Source organism: Puma concolor, chromosome D1, assembly GCF_028749965.1.
Source record: "Puma concolor isolate L17-30 chromosome D1, mPumCon1.1.hap2, whole genome shotgun sequence".
In the NCBI taxonomy this organism is placed as follows: domain Eukaryota; kingdom Metazoa; phylum Chordata; class Mammalia; order Carnivora; family Felidae; genus Puma; species Puma concolor.
In genome coordinates this window covers 53,954,429-53,977,082 of record NC_141676.1, presented here as the reverse complement: position 1 = coordinate 53,977,082, position 22,654 = coordinate 53,954,429, and the positions used below count along the sequence as shown (strand labels likewise).

The 22,654-nt window shown below is 40.3% G+C and overlaps 1 protein-coding gene across 2 annotated transcripts; it reads left to right on the top strand.

Annotated features, from left to right (window-relative positions):
* The first annotated feature begins 1,439 nt into the window (after positions 1–1,439).
* Positions 1,440–22,475, top strand: TRIM34 (tripartite motif containing 34). Of its 2 annotated transcripts, none has more exons than XM_086678146.1 (8): positions 1,440–1,710; positions 8,099–8,588; positions 9,191–9,286; positions 10,344–10,574; positions 16,597–16,619; positions 18,086–18,186; positions 18,492–18,518; positions 19,035–22,475. In XM_086678146.1, exons 2-8 carry the CDS (start codon positions 8,169–8,171, stop codon positions 19,598–19,600), a joined length of 1,464 nt encoding a protein of 487 aa, XP_086534272.1. In that variant the 5' UTR covers positions 1,440–1,710; positions 8,099–8,168; the 3' UTR covers positions 19,601–22,475. The 2 variants fall into 2 exon arrangements, with proteins under 2 accessions (XP_086534272.1, XP_025784461.2); XM_025928676.2 differs by having other exon boundaries at positions 1,441–1,710; positions 8,107–8,588.
* Positions 22,476–22,654: the final 179 nt, after the last annotated feature.

The window sequence follows — 22,654 nt, the reverse complement described above, 5'->3', positions numbered from 1 at the left end:
AATTCTATACTAATAAGCTTTAGAATTCTGTGAAAAAAAGTCTATTAAAAAAACCGGAAAAGCTTTATAAGAAAATAAAAATTACAAGATGTACACAATTATCCTCCATGTGCATTGGGCCTCATGCATGCTTCTGACTTCCTTCTGCAAGTGCAAGCTTGAAGAGCAGAGAGCCCTGCTGGGCCCTGCTGTGGGACGGTGTGGGTACTGTGGGCACCATGAGAGGGAAGTCAGGGGACCTGGGCAAGCTGACACTTTACTCCCACACTGGGATCTAGGTGGTGGCTGTCATCCTCCTTCAGATAACTCCCCATCTCTCTCCCTGCCTGTGGAAATGAGTCTTGATGACGTGACGCTTGTTCACATCTTGTGGCCTTTCTTCTGCTTACCTAGAGCTCCAAGTAGTGTCCCATGAAACTATTTGGAGATTCCCAAACACACCAAACTTGCTCCTCCTTCTATCCAAGGTGGGGATGGGTTAAATAGGTGATGGAGATTAAGGAGTGCACTTGTTGGGATGAGCACTGGGTGATGTATGGTATTGTTGAGTCACTATATTGTACACCTGAAACTAATATTACACTGTATGTTAACTAACTGGAATTAAAATAAAAATTAAAAAATCAAAAAAATAATGAAACAGAAAACAATTTTCTTTTGAAATCAATGTTGTTGGGGTATGTGTTATGGGTATAACATACACCCTTTTAGAGTATGCAATTTGAGGGGCGCCTGGGTGGCTCAGTCGCTTAAGCTTCTGACTTCGGCTCAGGTCACGATCTCACGGCTTGTGAGTTCCAGCCCCGCGTTGGACTCTGTGCTGACGACAGCTCAGAGCCTGGAGCCTCTTCGGATTCTTTCTCTCTCTCTCTCTCTGCCCCTCCCCCACTCACACTCTGTCTCTCAAAAGTAAATAAACATTAAAAAAATATATAGAGTATGCAGTTTGATTAGTTTTGACAAAGTTTTACACCTGTGTGACTACTACACAAATAGACTTCAGAGAATTTCTAATACTCCAAAAAGCTCTTCTGGTCCTTTGTAGCCAACTCTTCCAGAACCCTCCATCCCTCGTCTGCCCAAGTCCCATCTATTTCCTAGGAGGTGGTGGTGTGCTCTTTGGGGGCAAATGGAACATGGTACCTGAAGGGATAATTCAAATTGGAAGGCCAAACTGAGGGCCTGTGCACATCCATGAAAGGGGTAGGAGACCCTTGGTTCCTAGCTGGCCCAGGAAGCAGAGAGGGTTAAAACAGACTCTCAGCCTCACACTGTAGACATTTTGGACTGGATGTTTCTTTGCTGTGGGAGCTGTCTTGTGCATTGCAGAGTGGTTAGCAGTGCCTCTGGCCTCTACCCACTAGATGGCAGTAGCATCCCCCAGTTATGACAGCCAAATTTGTCCTCTGAGTTGGTTAAATGTCCCTTAGGGCAAACCCTCCCTCCCCCACTAGAGAACCACTGAGGTAAAACATTTCATACCCAGTGGCCCTACGGGACTGTACCCCGTTGGGCCCAGAAGCTCCTTCCCCTTCCTTCTTCCTGCCAGCCCTGAGGTTTCACTTTCACTTCCCAGCCGGCTGGTCAGGAGCTGCTACATGCAGGCCCAGCGCCTGTTCCCTGTTCAGTCAGTAAATGCTGACCACGCCCGCCTTGGCTTTGCTTCGCCACTAAAATCAGGAGTCAAGACTTCTCCGCTGGGGCCTCAAGGTGCGTGGGGAGGTTGGGGGGAGGGGCAGAGGGTGGGAGACACCAGAAGGAAGGTGCTACGCAAAGGTGTGTGAGTTCAGTATGTGGCTCAGACTTGCTCTGAAAGGAAGAAAAGCCAGTCTTCAGGCTTCCTGCTCTGAGCGCAGACAGACTGAAGCCAAGATTCTGGAGACGGACGGCCTGGAGAGAAAGGAGTTCTCAAGAGGCGGAGGGCATTGTTTCTTTCCTGGAGGGGCCCTTCTTTCTCTGGGCTGTGTCCATCCTCACTCGTCCCTTTCCTATTCTATAATTTTAATTGTCTACCTTGCTGAGGAGAATTGGAATCCTCTCCCTTTCTCTCTCTTTCTCCAAGATGAATAGAAAGTGTCTTCTCCTCTGCCTACCACTACCTCCTGGAAGAAAAGCTGGCAAAAGAGGTCCCTGTTTTCCAAACGTATAGAAACCCAAGCTCCTAGAGTGAGTGGGGCAGGAGACAGAATGGAGTTTTGGGGACATGGCTGGGATAATATTGAAGAGGAGGATTCTCTCACTCCCTTACGGAGAACCAGCTGCGGGGTGGTCTGTGGCCTTCCTGAGTCTCAGCTGTTGGCCTGCCACCTGCCTCTGTGGCCCCCTTTTATCCCGTGTCCTTTGAAGTTCAGTCTCAGGAGTCTCCTGGCGCTTCCCTGAAGAGCGTACACTTCTTCCAGTAGTCCACCGACCCCACATCCTTACCTGCCTGAGAGCTCTTTCTTCCTCATTCTTCTCTGAAGACACACCTTTGCATGCTTACCTCAATTCTCACTATTATTCTTTGCTCAGAGCTAATTAATAGGAGCTGATTATTGCTCAGAAGGAGCCCAGAGATCCAATGGTCTTGCTAAGAAATTTGCTCCATGACTGATGGTGACTGTGTCCCACCTTGAGCTCACCTGTGAGCAATTTGCACACTGATGGATTTGTTACATACCTTCTGACACACCCATTCCGTCCTGTATTCCCACTTTTCAGGAGTCATGGTTATGGTCTTCCTGGGAGCCTATGCTTTGCTCCTGAAATGGGTCCATTTTTGCCCAGACACTGATTGTCTCCCCAGGGTCCAAAACAAGGCTCAATCCATAGGATGAAATGGATTTATTTATTTATTCACTTAAACAGTTAATTCATAGGAACCAAAGCTGCTGTTGTAAAAAAAAAAAAAAAAAAAAAAAAAGTGCAATGAATATGCATTCAACTTGCAGTAAATGTTAAATACATATAAGAACTTACAGTCTTGTTGGGGAGAGATTGTAAACAAACAGATAACTGATATGCACACAAGAAGGTGACTAATATTACCGGGGAACAGTTTTTAAGTGTTGAATGTAGTGACATGGTAAAGGCCTTGCAAATTTAAGTAGTTTTCATGAAGGCTTCATTGTGAGGAGATATTTGAGTAGAATCTTAAGAATGTGAGGGTTTTAAAGGCTTTAGCATGGGTTTCTTCCTGGGATTGAAAGGAGGCCAGTGTGGGCTGGGGTGGAGTATGCAGGGGGAAGAGAAGGAGGTGGCTTTGGGAAAGAGTAGGACAGTAGGAGGAGGTGTCTAATATGGCCTTACCTAGAGCATAATGATGACCAGCTGATATTGGACAACATGCATTTGAATAGACAGGACTGGTGTCTGCTTTAAAGGGCACTCTGGTCCGTGACATAAGAACAGCCCTGGCAGCACACTGAAGAAGGGCAATCAATGATAGTTTCAGGGAGAGCGATTTTCCAGAATTCAGGCAGGAGACACAGGTGGCTCTTTCCAGGATGGTGGCAGTGGAAATGATTGGAACTAACTTGAAGAAGACACTCTTAGCAACTTTTTTTTAAAATTTGTGTTAATGTTCATTTTATTTTTGAGAGAGAGAAAGAGAGAGAGCGTGAGCAAGGGAAGGGCAGAGAGAGAGGGAGACACAGAATCCAAAGCAGGTTCCAGGCTCTGAGCTGTCAGAACAGAGCCCCACGCAGGGCTTGAACTCATGAACCGTGATACCATGATCTGAGCTGAAGCCAGACACTTAACCAACTGAGCCACCCAGGCGCCCCACTCTTAGCAACTTCTGATGAACTAATGAGGCCAGAAGCAATTTTATAAAAAGTGGCCCTATGCTACAAAATGACTTTTTAAAAATATGATTTTTCAAAAACATATTTACCAGAGAGCTAGAGCTCTTGAAGAGAGGGTCATGAATAGTGTGGATTGGTGGCATATTTAGTTCTGGATTCTAAGGAGTTCCTGAAGTAGGAACTCTGAATACAGAGGAATGGGGAGAGGGGATTGCATTATTTCTGAGTTGCCCAGGTCTCTCCATGTCAAAAACAGGTTCTGCTTTGCCTACTGGCAGTTTCTGGCCTAGGAAACCAAGGGAAGTGTCTAGGATGCTGTCTGGAAACTTTAAGGAACATCTTTCCCTGCACTCCACTTCTTGGAGATATTTTATTTTACTATACAACCTGCAAAGAGGTGCAGAGTTGCATTATCAGAGTCCAGATGTTAGAAGAATCAAGTGTAGGATACGATCATCTGACACTTGTGGCAGTCAGCTGACCTGGGACTTCCATCAGGCAGATACTACTTGTACTCCCTTCCTATCTCCCTGATTGCTGCTGGGCTCTCGGATCACTCTTGGACATTGGAGAGGTCCCTGCCTATGCATGGGGGTTTTCCTCCTTCTGTGGCCAGTGTGGTGGCAACTGCTTTGATATCAACTTCTTATAGCCCCACTGCGAAAAGAAGGTTTATAGCCCCATGGTAGAATGCATGGTCCACACCCCTGTAGACTCTAGGTATTTCTCAGCATTGATTGGATACTGTGAAAGATAGCAGAGAACCCCACTCCTATTAGCCCCACTTTTGGCTAATAGCTTCAGTTGTAAGCAGGGGTGGACATTATGTTGTGTAAACCTCTGGTCTTGCCAGTCATTAGAGCCTTGATCTGACCATTGTCACTGGAGCTAGGAGCTAAAAGCATATGGTCTTTGGACAATTTTCAGTATCTGTACCATTGGCTAGATTACGTTGGTCAGCCCACAGTTAGCTTTCTGTTTCACTTTATGGATGATTGGAGAAGTGAGTATATTTCTAGACCTAAATTTATCTCCACACAGCTTTCATTATGCCCTTATTCTCTCTTTTTAGAGCAAAGGGAAGATTATAGTTTGTTACAAACCTCATCATCAAACCTTTCCAAATTATTTTCCGAAGGCTGTTGTAACAAATTATGGCTGGAATAATTTATTCTTTCACAGTTCAGGAGGCCAGAAGTCCAAAATCAAGGTGTTGGCAGAGTTGGTTTCTTCTGTAGGTATTGAGGGAGAACCTCTTTTACGTCTCTCACCTAGCTTCTGGTGGTTTCCAGCAATCCTTGGCATTCTTTGCCTTGTTGCTGCATTGCTCTGGTCTCTGCCACCATTGTCAAATGGCTGCCCTCCCTGTGTGTGGTGTGCCCTCTCTTATTAAAGGATGCTGGTCATTGGATTTAGAACCCACCCTATTTAGTATTACCTCATCTTAATTTGATTACATCTGCAGAGGCCTATTTCCCAAACAAGATTACATTCACACCAGTGACATCAGCATGGGGGATACAATTCAATCTATGAGAACAAGTATCATGACAAAAATATCTACTGAGATCTTCCTTTTTCTTTTTCTTTTCTTTTCCTTTCTTTTCTTTCTTTCTTTCTTTTTTTTTTTCTTTTTTTTTTTTTTTTTTGCCTCATAGTTCCTTGTCTAGAATGATGAGTCCAGGTTCTAAGAATCAGCAACATCCCCATGCCACCACTCTGTGATATGCCTTCTGACCGACAACCAGAAATAGTTTTTGGCTTGGTTTGCCATTCCCACTCATGTGACTTGGCAGGACATAAAGCAGTCAGGTTCACTTAGCTTAGCTGGGGCATACAGCACAGGAGACACAGCATATCAGCATGGCTGCCTCAGGTGAGCTCTCAATGAGGGTCTGTACAGTGCTGCAGGTGGTACCGTATCCCCTTCATCAGGTCATTTGTAAGATCTGGGGGATATGTTTGAAACTAACATAGCGTAGGTAAGTCTTGGTCCAATAAGCTGATTGCCTTGTATGAGCCTTGAGCATAGCTTCCAGGCCCCAACCAGCACAAATTTCATTACAAGAGTCACAACCCACTTGTGGAAGCTGAGGTCTGTGCTTACTGAAAATAAGTGAAAAATAAAACAAAACAAAGTGCTAGGAGAAGGTAATGCCAATGTCCTTTTTATGAGAAGAAAGGACTTAAGCCTGACGATGACCCTTTGTTCCCATACATTCAACCCAACCCCAGTCCTGTCCCTTTTATCTTACCTTTTCTCTCATCCTCATCTGCTTCTCTATTTCCTCTAGCAGCCTTTCCTCACTGATCCCTGATCTTTGGAAATAAGCTGTCTCTTTTACATCATTTAGGAAGTCACATTTTTGGTCCCTGCAGGCATAGTAATACCAAAAGCCTAGAAACCCTGTGCACACCAGGCATACAGGCATTTTATTTTATTTTTAGTTTTTATTACAAATTTTTTTAATGTTTATTCATTTTTGAGAGACAGAAAGAGACAGAACACGAGCTGGGGGAGGGAAAGAGAAAGAGAGACACGGAATCTGAAGGAGGCTCCATGCTCTGAGCTGACAGTACAGAGCCCGATGTGGGGCTTGAACCCATGAACTGTGAGATCATGACCTGAGCCGAAGTTGGATGCTTAACTGACTGAGCCACCCAGGCATCCCTATTTTTTTTTTTTTTTTTTGACTTACTTGTTTATTTTGAGAGAGGACCATTAGCAGGAGAAGGACAGGGAGAGAGAGAGAGAGAGAGAGAGAGGGAGGGAGAAGGAATCCCAAGCATGCTTCATGCTGTCAGTGCAGAGCATGATGCAGGGCTCAATCTCATGAACCTTGAGGTCATGAATTGAGCTGAAATCATGAATCAGACATGCAACTGACTGAGCCACTCAGGCCCCAAACCATATAAGCATTTAAAAAAATTTTTTAAGTTTATTTGTTTATTTTGAAAGAGACAGTGCAAACAGGGGAGGGGCAGAGAAGGGAGGGAGACAGAGGATCCGAAGTGGGCTCTGTGCTGACAGCAGAGAGCCTGACGTGGGACTCGAACTCACAAACCATGAGATCCTGACCTGAGTTGAAGCCAGACGCTTAACTGACAGAGCCACCCAGGTGCCCCATAGGCATTTTAAAAGCTATAGAAGATGTATCTTCCATCAACAAGGCATTCATATAGGTGACTTCTTCTCTCTAAAATATATTTTTCCTCTTTCTCATTCCATATCCCTTCTCACACCTTTTAGGTCAACCTTTGCTTATTTAAAGGGAGATATCTTTGATATTCTCCTATTTGGGAAATTATTAGTTCCCCCAAAACGTGCCCCTCTGGGTGGTAGTGTTTATCATACTTTCCAGACCTCTGAAAGAAGATCCTGAGGAATTGTATTCACCCCAAATCAACTTACTGGATGAAATGATCTTCATAAGCTACTTCATTCAATTTACACATTTCAATAAAGAAAGTACTCTGATTTCTCAAGGACTTTGGTATAAAGAATAAATAGGTCATGTGATTTACAAATTGTAACTGGTTCTAAAATTCTTAGTTGTAAAACGTCTTCTCTGTCATAGCCCTCGCAGTTTCTGTAAGTGTCTCTGGGAGTGAATATGAGGGAATGGAGGGGTTCCGAATGGGACAGGTACATTTGGAGGTAAGCACTTATGTTGAAACCATATCTGTGGTCCCAAAGTTTACCCATTGGAGAACAGAGAATCAATGAAACAAAAAGACAAAGTGCTGATAAAAAAAAAAAAAAAAGAAAGAAAAAGAAAAGTTTTAATCATCTATGGAGAAATGAGGAGGGTCTTTATGTATTGATCAAAGGTTATGTTCCTGTGTTCTAGGCACTAGGGATACGGCAGTGAACAAAAACAGTGTTGGATCTATGTGCAGATGATGTTTTCGGAGTAGGATATTTAAGGAAAAGATATTATATATTATATAGTGATAATAAGAAAAAGATGGCAAATGTACAACAGATAATATATTGGTAATTATTCTGTAGATAAAGTAATCATATTAGGTCCTTCTGATGAGATGATATTTAAAGAGGGCGTTGAATGAAGTATTAAGAGGAAGTCATGCAAAAATCAAGGGGAGGTCAGTTCCAGGCTGAAAGGAGAACAAATGCAGAAGCCTGAAGCATTAGCAGCTTACCCAGGCTACTGAATTTCATTTCTGTTTTATTTTTCCCCTCTTCTTTTTTGTCCTTTAATATTTTAGTCTTGGCCGATCCCTAATATCTGCACAATTAGAATCTTTGCTATTCATGCCATTCTTACCTCATCCCCTTTCAATCTGCTCAGCCATCCAGGAGTCTTTTAAGCAAGAAGAGCCTCGGGAGTAAGGACAGGAAGAAGCCAGGGGACACGTACTATGGCTTTAAAAATCCTGAACATACAAGACGAGGTGTTCTGTCCCATCTGCCTGGAGCTTTTGACAGAATCCCTGAGCCTAGACTGTGGCCACAGCTTCTGTCAAGCTTGCATCACTGCAAACACCAAGGAGGCAGAGATCAGACTAGAAGGGGAAAACAGCTGTCCTGTATGTGGTGTCAAATACTCCCTTGAAAACCTATGGCCTAATCAGCATCTGGCTAACATAGTGGAGAAAATCAGAAAGGTCCAGTTGAGCCCAGAGGAGGAGCTGAAGAGAGACCTCTGTGTGCGCCATAAAGAGAAACTCCTGCTCTTCTGTAAGGAAGATAGGAAGATCATTTGTTGGCTTTGCGAGCGGTCTCAGGAGCACCATGGTCACCACACATTCCTCGTGGAGGAAGTAGTCAAGGAATGTCAGGTAGGCCCCAGGACGGAGGGAGAGAGGTAGAAGATGGTACTTGGGAAATGTCATCCCTCGGTACTTCTTTACTCACCTTGGCACCCTGTAATCTCTTTCCACGTGTATCTCTTACACTGTGCTCAGCTTCCAATGCTTGAAGGACATTTCTGTATATTCCTTACACTTACATAAAGAATAAGCCTAGACTCTAGAGCCTAGACCCTTGGCCATGAGTGGGAGGTTTTCCTTTTTGCCCTTTTGTTATATGGATGGGGAATTCCTTTCGCAAGCTTGGCTCTCATTTTCCCCCTCAGCAGGATGGTTGCTATTTAACACCGTGGATTGGATGTAGAAAGAGTGCCAGTAAGTATAGGATTTTTCCTGCCGCAGCACAGTCGATCTCTTACGAAAAGAGAATATTAGGCTACTTGTGGTGAGGAATGGTGACTTCTGTCGCCCAGGAACAAAGGATGTATTCTCCTTAGCTTTTCTCCCATATCCTAGATTCTAATCACAATTTCTGTAACCTGGTCTCTTCTGAGATCAGCCTGATTTCTTCCCCATTTATTCTTTGCTGAGAAAACTCATAGGTTGACTTTGATGTGACTTTTTCCTCATAGGAGAAGCTCCAGGCTGCTCTGGAGAGGTTGAAGACAGAGCAGCAGAAAGTTGAGAAGCTAGAAGCTGACATCAGAGAAGAGAGAACTTCCTGGAAGGTATGAGGAGACTCTTTCTGAGAGGTTTTGGACAAAAGAATCTTGGCAGGACCTTCAGTTCAAATCACAAGGAAGACCCTTCCTCTTTGTTCCCTGGCACAGAATGCATCCAGAAGCCATTTAATTAGTTTTCCTTTTTGTCCTGTCTCTGTTGCAGTTGAGGGCTGGAGAGTGGATATGTTACAAGTACACACAGGTATTTGGAATTGAGCACAAAGACAGACTGTTTGGCAAGGAAGGGTGGAAAATTCTGTCTTCAATTCCTCTTTTCCAATGAGGCTCCAACACTTCCAGTGGAAGACACTAGGCAAAGGACCAAGATTTTCCCCCAGGTTCAAACTTGGGAACATGGTAATGCAGGGAGGCGTGAGTGTTCAGTACAGCTGTCTCCAACATAAACCTCATTTAGTGTTTTTGTTTTTGTTTTTTGTTTTTTTTTTTTTTTAATTTTTTTTTTTTCAACGTTTATTTATTTTTGGGACAGAGAGAGACAGAGCATGAACGGGGGAGGGGCAGAGAGAGAGGGAGACACAGAATCGGAAACAGGCTCCAGGCTCTGAGCCATCAGCCCAGAGCCTGACGCGGGGCTCGAACTCACGGACCGCGAGATCGTGACCTGGCTGAAGTCGGACGCCCAACCGACTGCGCCACCCAGGCGCCCCTTGTTTTTGTTTTTTAAGTAGGCTGCATGCTGGGCACAAAGCCCGATTTGGGCCTTGAACTCACAGCCCTGAGATCAAGATCTGAACTTAGATCAAGAGTTGGACACTTAACCCAGTGAGCCACCCGGGCGCTCCTAAATGTAAAAACTCACTTGGGTTTTGCATTTCATCCCAGGGTTGGCCTAGATAAGACAGTCTGAGGCCTGTTTTAGTATGTACTGAAAGGAAAATAGCAGGAAAAATACCCAGCTTTCTCAAAATTTGCCCCTGTGCCCTTATTCTCCTATCGGTTAGAACTCAATGAAAAATATTTCTTTTACTGGCTTCTAATCCCTTCCACGGTAGGCTTTCAGGCTAATAGACTCTTTACCTCTCTTGTGTGTCCAATCTTGCAGTACCAGATACAGACTGAGAGACAAAGGATAAGAACAGAATTTAATCAGCTTAGAAGCATCCTGGACAGTGAAGAGCAGAGAGAACTGCAAAAATTGGAAGAAGAGGAGAAGAGAATACTGGATAACTTGGCTGAGGCTGAGGATGATCTGGCTCAGCAGAACCAACTGGTGAAAGAACTTATCTCAGATCTGGAGCATCGCAGTGAATGGCCAACAGTGGACCTGCTGCAGGTAAGAAGAATCCCTCAGTCTGGAATTCTTCAAACATAGTCTAAGTTACCTTCTTTTCTGTGTCCTTGGGCTCTAATCCTGGTATTGACACTAAAAGGTTCCTTTGGTCTTCTGGAGCCCTTCTCCATTGGAGATATATATCATGGGCAGTTGAATATAAGCATTCCAGGGGAGTGTCCTACTTTATTATTTTATGAAGTAAGGGAATACATTTGACCTTGGAGAGAAGATCTGTGGTATCCAGATCCAGATCCAGTGTTGGACATTTGTCTAGTTCTTTTCATTCATCTTAGCCACAGGCAAATACATGTATTTTCAGCTTTAAGAAATATATCCTTTTTTTAATTAAAAAGTGTATATTTATTATCACAAACTTCTCTTGTTAGATTTTTTTTTTAACACAAAGAGATAGAATACTGAGCCTTTTCTTGTGAGGATCGGCACATATATGCATAGAAAGTGTTACACTTGAGTCGTGTGAATCTCTGCAAGTGTGAATGTGTCTGTGCCAGGAAAGGTTGCTGGTGTCAGGAAAGCATGCTGGTGCAAATCTTTATTATTTTTTTAATTAAAAAAATTTTTTTTAATGTTTATTTTTGAGACAGAGAAAGAGACAGTGTGAGCAGGAGAGGGGCAGAGAGAGAGGGAGACACAGACTCTGAGGCAGGCTCCAGGTTCTGAGCTATCAGCCAGAGTCCATCACATGGCTGAACTTAAGAGCGGTGAGATCATGACCTGAGCTGAAGTGGGACACTTAACCGACTGAGCCACCCAGGCACGCCACTTTTTTTTTAAATTAAAAAAAGTGTATTTATTTATTTTGAGAAAGACTGAGAAAGCACAAGTGGGGGAGGGGCAGAGAGAGAGGAGAGAGAATCCTAAGCAGGCCCTGTGCTGTCAGCTCAAAGCCCGACGTGGTGCATGAAACCACTGGAGATCATGATCTGAGCCGAAATCAAGAGTCTGATGCTTAACAGACTGAGCCACCCAGGCACCCCCTACTATACATCTACAGACTTGAGGGAACAATTTGAAATAATGTTAAAATTTAGACAGGTTTTTTTTTTTTTAAGCATTAATAGTCTGACTATGGTCCTGAGCATGAAGTATGATGGTCATTCAGGGAATTACAGACTTTTCATATTTTTGCTTGACTTCCTGTATATCTTCTTGCCTTTCTTTGCTGGATTTCCAAACACTTCTTTTGTTTTATTCTTGGTATCAAGCAGAAGGATAGTTGACTTTCATGTGTTGGCTGGTTTCCTTTGTCTCTGATGCTTGCATCATACCTTTTTTTTTGTATCAGAATCACCTAGAGTGCTATAAATAAAAGTAAAAATAATAATAATAATAATAAAAATAAAAAAAATTAAAAAAAACCTTAGCTCCTCAGGCCCATTGTAGTAAGATAGCTTTTGCATTTTTTTACCAGGTTCTCTAAGTGATTATGATACCAAACAAATTTTGGTAAAAACTGCAATAGGTCTTTTTAATAAGTTGGGCTGGGAAAATAGAATATCCACATGCAAAAAAATGAAGTTAAACTCTTACTTCATATACAAAAATTAACTCAAAGCAGATCAAAAATCTAAATGTAAGGGCACAAATTATAAGACTCTTAGAAGAAAACATAGGTATAAATCTTTGTGACTTTTTGCTAGGCAATAGCTTCACAGATATGGCACCCAGAATAGAAACAGCCAAAGATAAAATAAATTGTAGTTCATCAAAATTAAAAACTGTTGTGTTTTAAAGGACACCATGTAGAAAGTGAAAAAACATCCCACAGAATGGGAGAAAATATTCTCAAATCATGGATCTGATAAGGCCTAGTATTCATGATGTATAAAAAACCTCTAACAGCTCAATAATCAAAAGACAACCCAGGGGCGCCTGGGTGGCGCAGTCGGTTAAGCGTCCGACTTCAGCCAGGTCACGATCTCACGGTCCGTGAGTTCGAGCCCTGCGTCGGGCTCTGGGCTGATGGCTCAGAGCCTGGAGCCTGTTTCCGATTCTGTGTCTCCCTCTCTCTCTGCCCCTCCCCCGTTCATGCTCTGTCTCTCTCTGTCCCAAAAATAAATAAACGTTGAAAAAAAAAAAAAAAAAAAAGACAACCCAATTTAAACATGGATAAAGGGCTTGAATAGATATTTCTCCAAAAAAGATATATAAATAGTAAGCACATGAAAAGATGATTGATTTCATTAGCCATCAAGGAAATGTAAACTCAAAACCACAATTATAATACCACAAAAAAAAAAACAAAAAAAAAACAAAGAATGGACATTACCAAGGATTGACAAAGATGTGGAGAAATTGGAACTTTTATACATTGCTAGTGAAGATGTAAAATAGTGAAGCTACTTTTGGAAAACTGCTTGTCAGTTCCTCAAAAGGTTAAAGATAGTTACCGTATGGCTCAGCAATTCCATTCCTAGGTACACACCTATGAAATGAAAACCTATGTCCACAACTAAACGTGTATACAGAAGTTCATAGCAGCACTGTTCGTAGTAGCTCAAAAGTGGAAACAACCCAATTGTCCATTAAGCGAAGAATGCACAAGCAAAATGTGTTATATCCAAACAATGGAATTATTTGGCTCTAAAAAGAAATTAAGCACTAGCGGATGCTACAACATGGATGTACCTTGAAAACATAAGTGAAAGAAGGCAGACACAAAAGTTCCCTATTGTAGGATTCTGTTTATATAAAGTCTGTAGTTGACAAATCCAAAGACATAAAAATTAGATTACTGGTTGTCAGGGGGCTCTGGAGAGGAAGCAATTATGAAATGGTTGCTAGTGAGTGTACAGTTTCATTTTGCAATAATGACATTGTTCTGGAATTAAATAGTGGTGATGGTAAATATACATTATAAATGTACTAAACCCTACTAAATTGTGCACTATAAAAGATGAATTTTATGGTATTTTAATTACATCTGAGTAAAACCAAAAACTATGTAGGCTTATTTATTCCTTTCCCTTGTTTATAATTCATCCACAAGCTCTTCACAACTCTTTCAATTTCCAACTTCACACAACCATTGTGTTTATGTTACTTGTCCAGGCATTTGTTTCACTTAAGCTAGCTTAAGTTGTATCTGTTTACTTGTAATAAAAACAATACTCAGTAGATAAACATTATAAATTTTGTGGGATTAACATCCCATATTTAGATAAAATCTTCAAAGAATGACAAATGGGCCAACCAAGGAACTTACTCTTTTACTAGATTAGGGAATTTGGATGTTCTTTTCCAAAATGTTAAGATATATACTATTGATTGTGGTGCTGTCCCCTCATAACCTGTCTACTGAAAGTTCTTATAACAGCTCTTTTTATCCAGATCTTCATTGTTGTTCTTTGGACATTATATGTCTATTGTTTGTTAGAGGGGCTGTTGTTTGCATGAGGGCTACATTCAATACTGACTGGGAAGAATGAGCTAACAGAGACATGCTGTATTTGAAAATGGATGAAAAATTAGATGAGATTTTAGGTTCTTTCCCTTAGGAAAGGAGGTACTTCTTAATGTTTTGTCATAGTTATTATATTGGGTCATTTTCGTTTTAGAAATTTTGTAGAATTACACATGTATGAATGATGATAGGCAATTAAATGATGGAGTGAAGATGGCACTTATTATTTTATCTGCTTAGTATCCTTTCCCCTTTTTCTCATAACAACACCTGGGATTTTTTTTCTGATGACACGCCAATGTGTCTATTTTTGTACATCTACTTGTTTGGGACTGAGAAAATCAACATTATCAAGGATGGATGGGTTAATCTTACCTAAATTAGTTTATCTAATTCCTATATTCCCACAAACCATGCAGTTGAGCATATGACCCAATTTTGGTCAGTGGCTTGGAGCATCAGAATGTATTGTCACACATCGCTTCTCGGCCTTTTGGCTAAGATCAAGTGTAGAATGTATTGTCACAGTGAAGAAAGTTGTCCTTTTGCATGAGAATTATATCACTGAAACGAATGTAAACCAGGAGATTTTAAAGTTGCTATCAATTACAGTCTGAGAATAAAGTCAACAGACAGAGAAGAAAGAGAATTATGAGACATAGAAAGACTAGATACATGATAGTATTTGAGCTTCAAGATCCATCTGTGACTGAAATAGTACCTCTCTGGCCACATCTTTTTTTGGGGGGCGTGGGGTGGGGCGAGGAGTTTAAGGCAATGCTAGTTGGCTTCTTTGTCATGTACGACCAAACTATACTAACACAGAGAAGCAAAACTATTCCTCTGATTTCGTTGTAAACCCAGCTGGTGGCATTTAAAGGTAAGGCCAAATATATTGGTATATATTGTTGAAAACAAATAAATCCATAGTGGTGATGATGTGGAAATGCAAATTAGTTGAAAGAAGTTAAGGATGTGGAATGGACTGGCTTGGTAGGGTGTTTTAGTGTTTGGGACAGGGACTGAATGAATATTGGTACCGTATTTGACAAATGGATATAAGAGAGAAAACAATTAGTTGGTGAATAGTAGGTTATATTTTAGATACTTTGAGATTCTAGTACCTGTTTCTTCTTCATTGTGTGATGTATTATCCTGTATACATGATTATAGACAATAGGCCATGATCAGATTATGTAAAGTTTGGGATCAGTGACACCTGCATGTGAGCTGAAATTTAAGAAGTGGAAGAGGTTACCAATAAGCAGTGTATGGAACAGAGTTTTGCTATATATGAACTATGTATTCTGCAGATAGAGCTAGTTTTACTTCTTTCCAACATAAATGCTTTTTTTTGTTTGTTTTTATTGGCTAATTGCCTTGACTAGAACCTCTAGTACCATAGTGTTATGGGCTTTTTTTTTTTTTTTTGCTGTTTAAAAAAAAAATTTTTTTTTGAGAGACAGAGTGGGGGAGGGGCAGAGAGAGAGAATCCCGTGCTGTCAGCATAGAGCCTGATGTGGGGCTCAATGCCATCAACCGTGAGAGCCTGACTTGAGCTGGTCAAGATCAGCTGACTGAACCACTCAGGAGTCCCTCTAGTACCACTTTAAATAGAAGTAGTAAGAGTAGACATTCTTGCGCCTAATTTCAGGGAAAAAGCATTTAGTTCTTCATTAATTTTGAGTTTTTCATAGACTCCCTTTGTCAGGCTGAGGAAGTTCCCCCACTATTTCTAGTGGGCTGTTACTATTTTTTTTTTTCATGAAGGGATATTGAATTTTGTCAAATGTTTTTTTCCTTGTGTCTATTTATGTGGCTTTTACTTTTATTCTATTAATATAATGAATTACTTTAATTGTTTTTCTTATGTGAAATCAACTTTGCATTTCTGGGATAAGTCCTACTTGGCCATGGTATATAGATAATTTTCCATATTTTGCTGGATTCAGTTTTTTAGTATTTTGGTGAAGTTTACATCTATACTCATAAGAAATGCTGGCCTGTAGTTCACTTTAATTCTGATGTTTGTCTCATTTTAGTATCATAGTAGTACTGGCTTCATAGAATGAGTTGGGAATTGTTCCCTTTTTTTCTATTTTTTGGAAGAATTTGTGAAGTATTTTTTTTTTTATTATTTCTTCTTTAAACCTTTATTAGAATTCACCACTGGACCCATCTGGGCCTGACTTCTTTGTAGGAAGTTCTTGATTTCCAATCTAACCACTACATGTGTTAGGTCTATTCAGATTTTCTATTTCTTCTTGAATCAGTATTGGCAGTTTCTGTGTTTTTAGGAATTTGCCCATTTCATCTAGATTATATGAGTTGTTGGCATATAATTGTTCATAGCCTTTATATTCTTATTAATTTTTGCAAAAGTCAGTAGTGATGTCTTCCCTTTTATTCCTGATTTTAATAATTTCTCTTCTCTTTTTTCATGGTATGTCTGTATAAAATCTGTCAAATTTGTTGATATTTTTAAATAGTTCACTTTTGATTTCCCTGATTTTCTCTAGTGTTTTTCTATTTTTTCTTTCATTAATCCTGCATTACTCTTTATAACTCCTTGACTCATGTTTTCTCTCTTCTCCCTAGGACATGAGTGGAATCATGAAATGGTGCGTATGGGTGACCAGGAGTTGTACTTTTGTGTTCTGAAGAAAGGTTTGTAGCCATAAGAGTGATCTGATGGTCAATCAGAATGAAAAATCTTCCAAATCAGGGAAATTTGGATGTAGTATTTTTTAAATTGCTGGTCATAGACAAGGATTTAAGTGTTCCTTATCTATTGAAAATAGACGAGATTCTATGCTAGTGAATTCAGTGGCTGGAGGTCACAGAGGTAGGACCAGTAAGGGTAATAAGGATCAGGGATTTCACTATTAGAGTCCTGTGACTTCACTTTGTCCTTGCTCTTCTTCCTGTACTCCACAGGTGCTTGTCCTATCACATGGAGGGCTTCATCAAGTCCTAAAATAGGTTATAAGGGCAGTTCCTTTATAGTTACTTTGCTTACATGGGAACATAAAAGATTAGGTCATTTGGGGAGCCTGGGTGGCTCAATTGGTTAAGCGTCCAACTTTGGCTCAGGTCATGATCTCACGGTTTGTGGTTTGAGCCCCACATTGGGCTCTGTGCTGACAGCTCAGAGCCTGGAGCCTGCTTCGGATTCTGTCTCTGTCTCTCTCTGCCCCTCCTCTGCTCATGTTCTGTCTGTCTCTCTCTCAAAAATAAATAAACATTAAAAATTTTTTTTTAAATAAAACATTAGGTCATTTTACAAGGTTCTCTTTAGATTTCCAAAAACAAACATGAGCCCCAGCGTTAGTGACTTTGACCTTACGGATATAATTAATTTTTTCCCGTTCACACACATTAGAAGCTTCTATGGGAAAGTGTATTTCTTGTGGCTTACGTTGCCAACCCACCTGACAGCATTAAATTCCTTACAAACACATGAAATACTAACCTTTGTAGTTTGGTGGTCATACTTCTCCTTTACCAAGGGTTTTAAACTTTTTTCAGAACACCGGAAATCTCCAATGTTATTTGTGGGTCATACCACTGGGGTTCAGGCTTTGGACTAAGGCACAAGTTCACAGCCTCTCAAAAAGAGACCTATGGATCTCACATCATAGATAGGATCCTCAGCCTCACTACTGATCTATCTGCCTGGGAGCACACATCTATGAACTCTCCATGAAAGACCCACCGTGATGAATTTCCGACATATTGCATACCTTTTTTAGAGGTAGCTAAGGGTTTTTCTATACATTATTTCATCAAATTTTCTATTATGTCCACGAGGTGTATCAAGAAAAGGGTTAATTATTCCATTTTTAGAAGAAGAAACTGTTTCTTTGAGATGAAAACCTTCCCAAGGTCACACAGATGGCAAATGGGAAGGGAGACATGAGCACATTGCTTCTGGCTCCAGCATCAGGATTCTCCCTTCCCCCCAGGTCAGGCTTCTGAGGGAGGAGGGATCAAGTGCATCAGTGGCATGGAAGGAGAGAGGAAGGCAGCTGTGTTGTTAGGATACAAGGAAAGAGATACAGGAACAACATTTTTTTGTCATGCCTAGGAGTGAGATCTGGACACTAAGGAAGCCAAAAACTGTTTCAAGAAGACTGAAGAGTTCCTTCCATGCTCCAGATCTGAGGGCAATGCTGCACATACATAGAGGTGAGGAGAGCCAGGACAGGAGGGCGGGTATGGGAGCCCTGTGGTTTCAGGGACTTAACTGGGGAGCTGGTATAGTTTCAAAGAGAGGATAGAAAGGAGGAGGGTTTTCAGAGAAGGAGGAATATTGCTTTAGGAGATGTGGTTATATCTAAGGGGGAGTAGCTAGGTATCCATTTCATCATCTCAATTACCAGTTTATGGTCTACCAGGGCTCCAGTCTGCTGGCCCTTCTTTGGAGAAGAGATAGGTATTGGTGCTTAATCATTTGCTTCTAATCAACATCATTGAATCTTTTATCATTTCAGAGCTAACACATGTCCAGTGCTACTGGGGTAAGAAGTTACTGGTTCTTCAAATCCCTGGGTTCTGATCCCCTTTCAGAAATTTGTGATTTCAGGGCACCTGGGTGGCTCAGTCAGTTAAGCGTCCAACTCTTAATCTCAGCTCAGGTCTTGATCTCAGGGTCGTGAGTTCAAGTCCCATGTTGGGCTCTGTGCTGGGTGTGAAGCTTACTTTAAAGAATTTTTTTGTGATTTCAGAGATCTCATGATCTTAGCCCCATGTGTTTATATATATTATATATGTGTATAATATATATAATATTATATATTTCTCTATATATATTTAGTATAATATATATAATATTATCTCTCTCTCTCTCTCTCTCTCTCTCTCTCTCTCTATATATATATATATATATATATATATATAAATACATTTTTCCAGTGTTTTGCCCCCTTCCCCAACCCATAATACAAGCTCTACCTGGTCTCTTCCCATGGTCCCTCTTCACTAGATAAACCTATCTCATATATCTTACCTGATCTTATAATTTTTTTTCCCTACAGTGGACATCACACTGAATCCAATCAACCTAAATTTAAACCTTGTCCTTTCAGAAGATCAGAGACAAGTAATGCCTATGCCAATTTGGCCTGTTAAATCTTATAATTATGGTATCTTGGGCTCCCAAAACTTCTCTTCAGGGAAACATTACTGGGAAATAGATGTGTCCAAGAAGGCTGCTTGGATCCTAGGAGTATACTGTAGAACATGTTTCCGTAATATAAAACATGCTGTTAGACAAGGTACAGATTGTCAAAATGTCTTCTCCAGATACAAACCTCAATTTGGCTACTGGGTTATTGGGTTACAGAATAAATTTGAGTATAAAGCCTTTGAGGAGTCTTACACATCTGATCCCAAGGTCTTGACTCTTTCCATGGCTGTTCCTCCCTGTCATGTTGGGGTTTTCCTAGACTATGAAGCAGGCATTGTCTCATTTTTCAATGTCACAAACCATGGATCACTCATCTACAAATTTTCTAAATGTTGCTTTTCTCAGACTGCTTATCCATATTTTAATCCTTTGAACTGTCCAGGCCCCATCACCCTGTGCCCACCGAGCTCCTGAACCTTCTTAGTCTCTCATCCACTTCTGTGTGGCACCTCTTGTCCTGGGCTCATCTACACCTGAGCTTACCCGCTTCCATCCTTTCTCCTTTTATTTTAGAATGTCTTTGTGCATGCTTTTCTGCATGTATGTAAAATGAATGTGCACTTTTTACCTTTTTGTTTCTCATTTAATTCAACTACCTTTATAGTTTTGTTATTGTTGTACTTTAGTAGTTGTTCTGTGGTTTAAGCCTATGTCAGTACCTTGATATTTTTTTTCACAGATTATTGAGGCTCTGTTCATTGTTTTCATATTGGATAATTTGTATTAATCTACTTTGAAGTTCACTTAGTCTTTCTTTTGTGATCCTGGATTTCTCTTAAGCCAGTCCTACATTATTTTTTGAGTGATTGTGGCTTTTAGTTTTAGAATTTCAAGTAACAAAACTATTTTTATTTGTCTTTTGACATTTCCTATTTGCTCATTAGTATAACCATATTTTCTTTCATAACCTTAACCTTAGATTTGAGGACTGCTGTTAAGTCCTTGCCTTTTTTTGTTGTAAATCCTTGTAAATATGATATCTGGATTATCTTGGTGTTGATCTCTATTGATTGCTTTTGCTCTTGAGTATGGACCATGTTTTCTATTTTCTTTGTATGTTAAACAATTTTAACATGTACCTAAAATTCCCCCGGGGAATTGTGAATGGGATGTAAAGACTCTGGATTCAGTTAATTTTTCTGAAGAATATTTTTTTCTTCAGGTAGTTAACTTGGTTGAACTCAAATCCTAAATTCTCCCCTGCATTTTGCAGCAGGTGAAATCTCTAGTCAGTTCTTGTAGCTCTATTTGGGCTACTTGGTATCTGTCTCAAACAAGTGTAGTTCTGATTGTTGCTGAGTGTACGTACAGTTTGGGATTTCCTTCTCTGGATCTCTCTTTCACAGACATTCTTTTGCCATTTTCAGCTGCAGGTACATCCTCAAATTATTCTTCTTGCTCTTCAAGTTAATAAGTCTGTATGTTGCTGAGTTTTAATGTCCTACTTACTACTAATTGAGGTTTGCTTTCAAATAAAAACCCACAAAACCAGGAAACTCCTCCAGTAGTATTCCCTTCTTCCCATGGTCGATTACACTGTAGATTCTAGTGTTTTGTCACTCTCTAGTGCCTTCATGTTTTTTGTTTTGTTCTTACAATTGTTCAAGTTTCATAATGTTGACGTATAGGTAACGGGTACTGTTTTTTTAGAATAATACCTCTGTTTGTGGAAACAGAACAAGTTTTGTTTGTCCTGGGTATCCTAAGCTATAAGTTCAATTGTTGAATTTTAGTATTTTTTTTCTTTTTTAGACAAACTTCTAGATTTTGTTCAAAGTGGTTATACCATTTTGCATTCCCACATATTTCAGAAAGGGAATAATGGGATGGAGTAGGATGGTTAATGAAGACATAGTAGGAATAGATGTGTTTTTAGTTATATCTGGTTAAAACTGGATGGGACTGGAGAGTTCAGAGTCTCATTGTGTGACGAGTGCAGCATAGTGGTATTGATTGCAGTGTTCACAAGAAATGAGCTTCCTCACCCAAGGACCTCTTCTCTACCCAGTACTTCTTCCTTTGCCAATCCTTGCGCAGATCCAACATCCATGGTTTTACTCCTCTTCATCTGAATCTCTGAAATGACCCCATATCCATGGTCAGTATCTTGGGACATTCTTAGGAAACATTGGCTTTGCAGCTGAGAGAAATCAGTGGGAAAGTCAGGTCCTGTCAAGATACCTGAAAACTTGGGCAAGCAGAACATCTGAATTTACTATGCTTCTCTCACCAAACATATTTTCTCACCAGAGCGGAGTACGTGTCTATGTTCCACATTCCAGCTTATTATCTTCTGAGTTACTGGGAAAAAGAAATCTTTCTTAGGGCTCTGTATTTCCCCTCCAGTCATTACATCTCCTGCTTGCAGAGGAATCTAATGAAATATCTCCCCCTTTGGCCCGTGGATTTTTAATACTTTTTGCATTTGAGAAAATCTTAGGGTAAATAAAGCAAAACTTAACGTGGTTAAAGTATATCGGTGGAAACAGATAAAACACCAATCCACGTAAACCGTAGGAAGAAAAGAGGAGATGTGAAAAATTGATTAAAATTTGTCAAATGTGGAAACAAACCCAGAGCCCATCAATGGATGAATGGATAAAAAAGATGTGAGATATATGCCATGGAATACTACTCAGCCATAAAAAAGAATGCAATCTTGACATTCAACAACACAGATGGGCCTTGAGGGTGTAATGCTAAGTGAATTTAGACAGAGAAAGACAAATACCATATGTTTTCACTTATATGTGTAATCTAAAAAACAAAACAAGCAAATAAAACAAAATTCATAGATACAGAGATCAGATTGGTGGTTGCTAGAGATGGGGGTTTGGAGGTGGGCAAAATGGATGAAGGGGATCAAGAGGTAAAGACTTCCACTTATAAAATAACTCATGTAACATACAGTCTGATGACTATAGCAAATAATACTGTGTTGCAAATTTGAAAGTTGCTACAAAAGTAAATCTTAAACGTTCTCATCACAGGAAAGAAAACATTTTCTTGATTCCCTATGGTGATAGATAGGAACTTGATTTATTGTGGTGAACATTTCACAATGTGTACAAATGTTGAAACATTATGTTGTACACCTAAACTAATATAATGTATGTCAATTATACTTCAATAAAAAATGATCAAAGGGGAATCCAATATATGTTATTGATACCAGAAGAGTAACTGAATTCTATGATGTGGCAGCAACTGTGTTCAGAGCAAGAACGGTGTATAGAAGCATGATTTATCATCAAAATGTTCCATTCAATTAAAAATGTTTTTAAAATTATATATCTGTGTATCTATCTATTTATCATTCTTTATATGAAATGACTTCTAATAGATCTGAGGCAATAAGCAACAAAATAGGGAAAGTCCCTGCCTAACCTCATGAAACTTGAAGTTGGGGGTGGCCACTGATATTGCCACTGATAATATCAGTAATACAGTAGGTTTCCTGCTGCATTT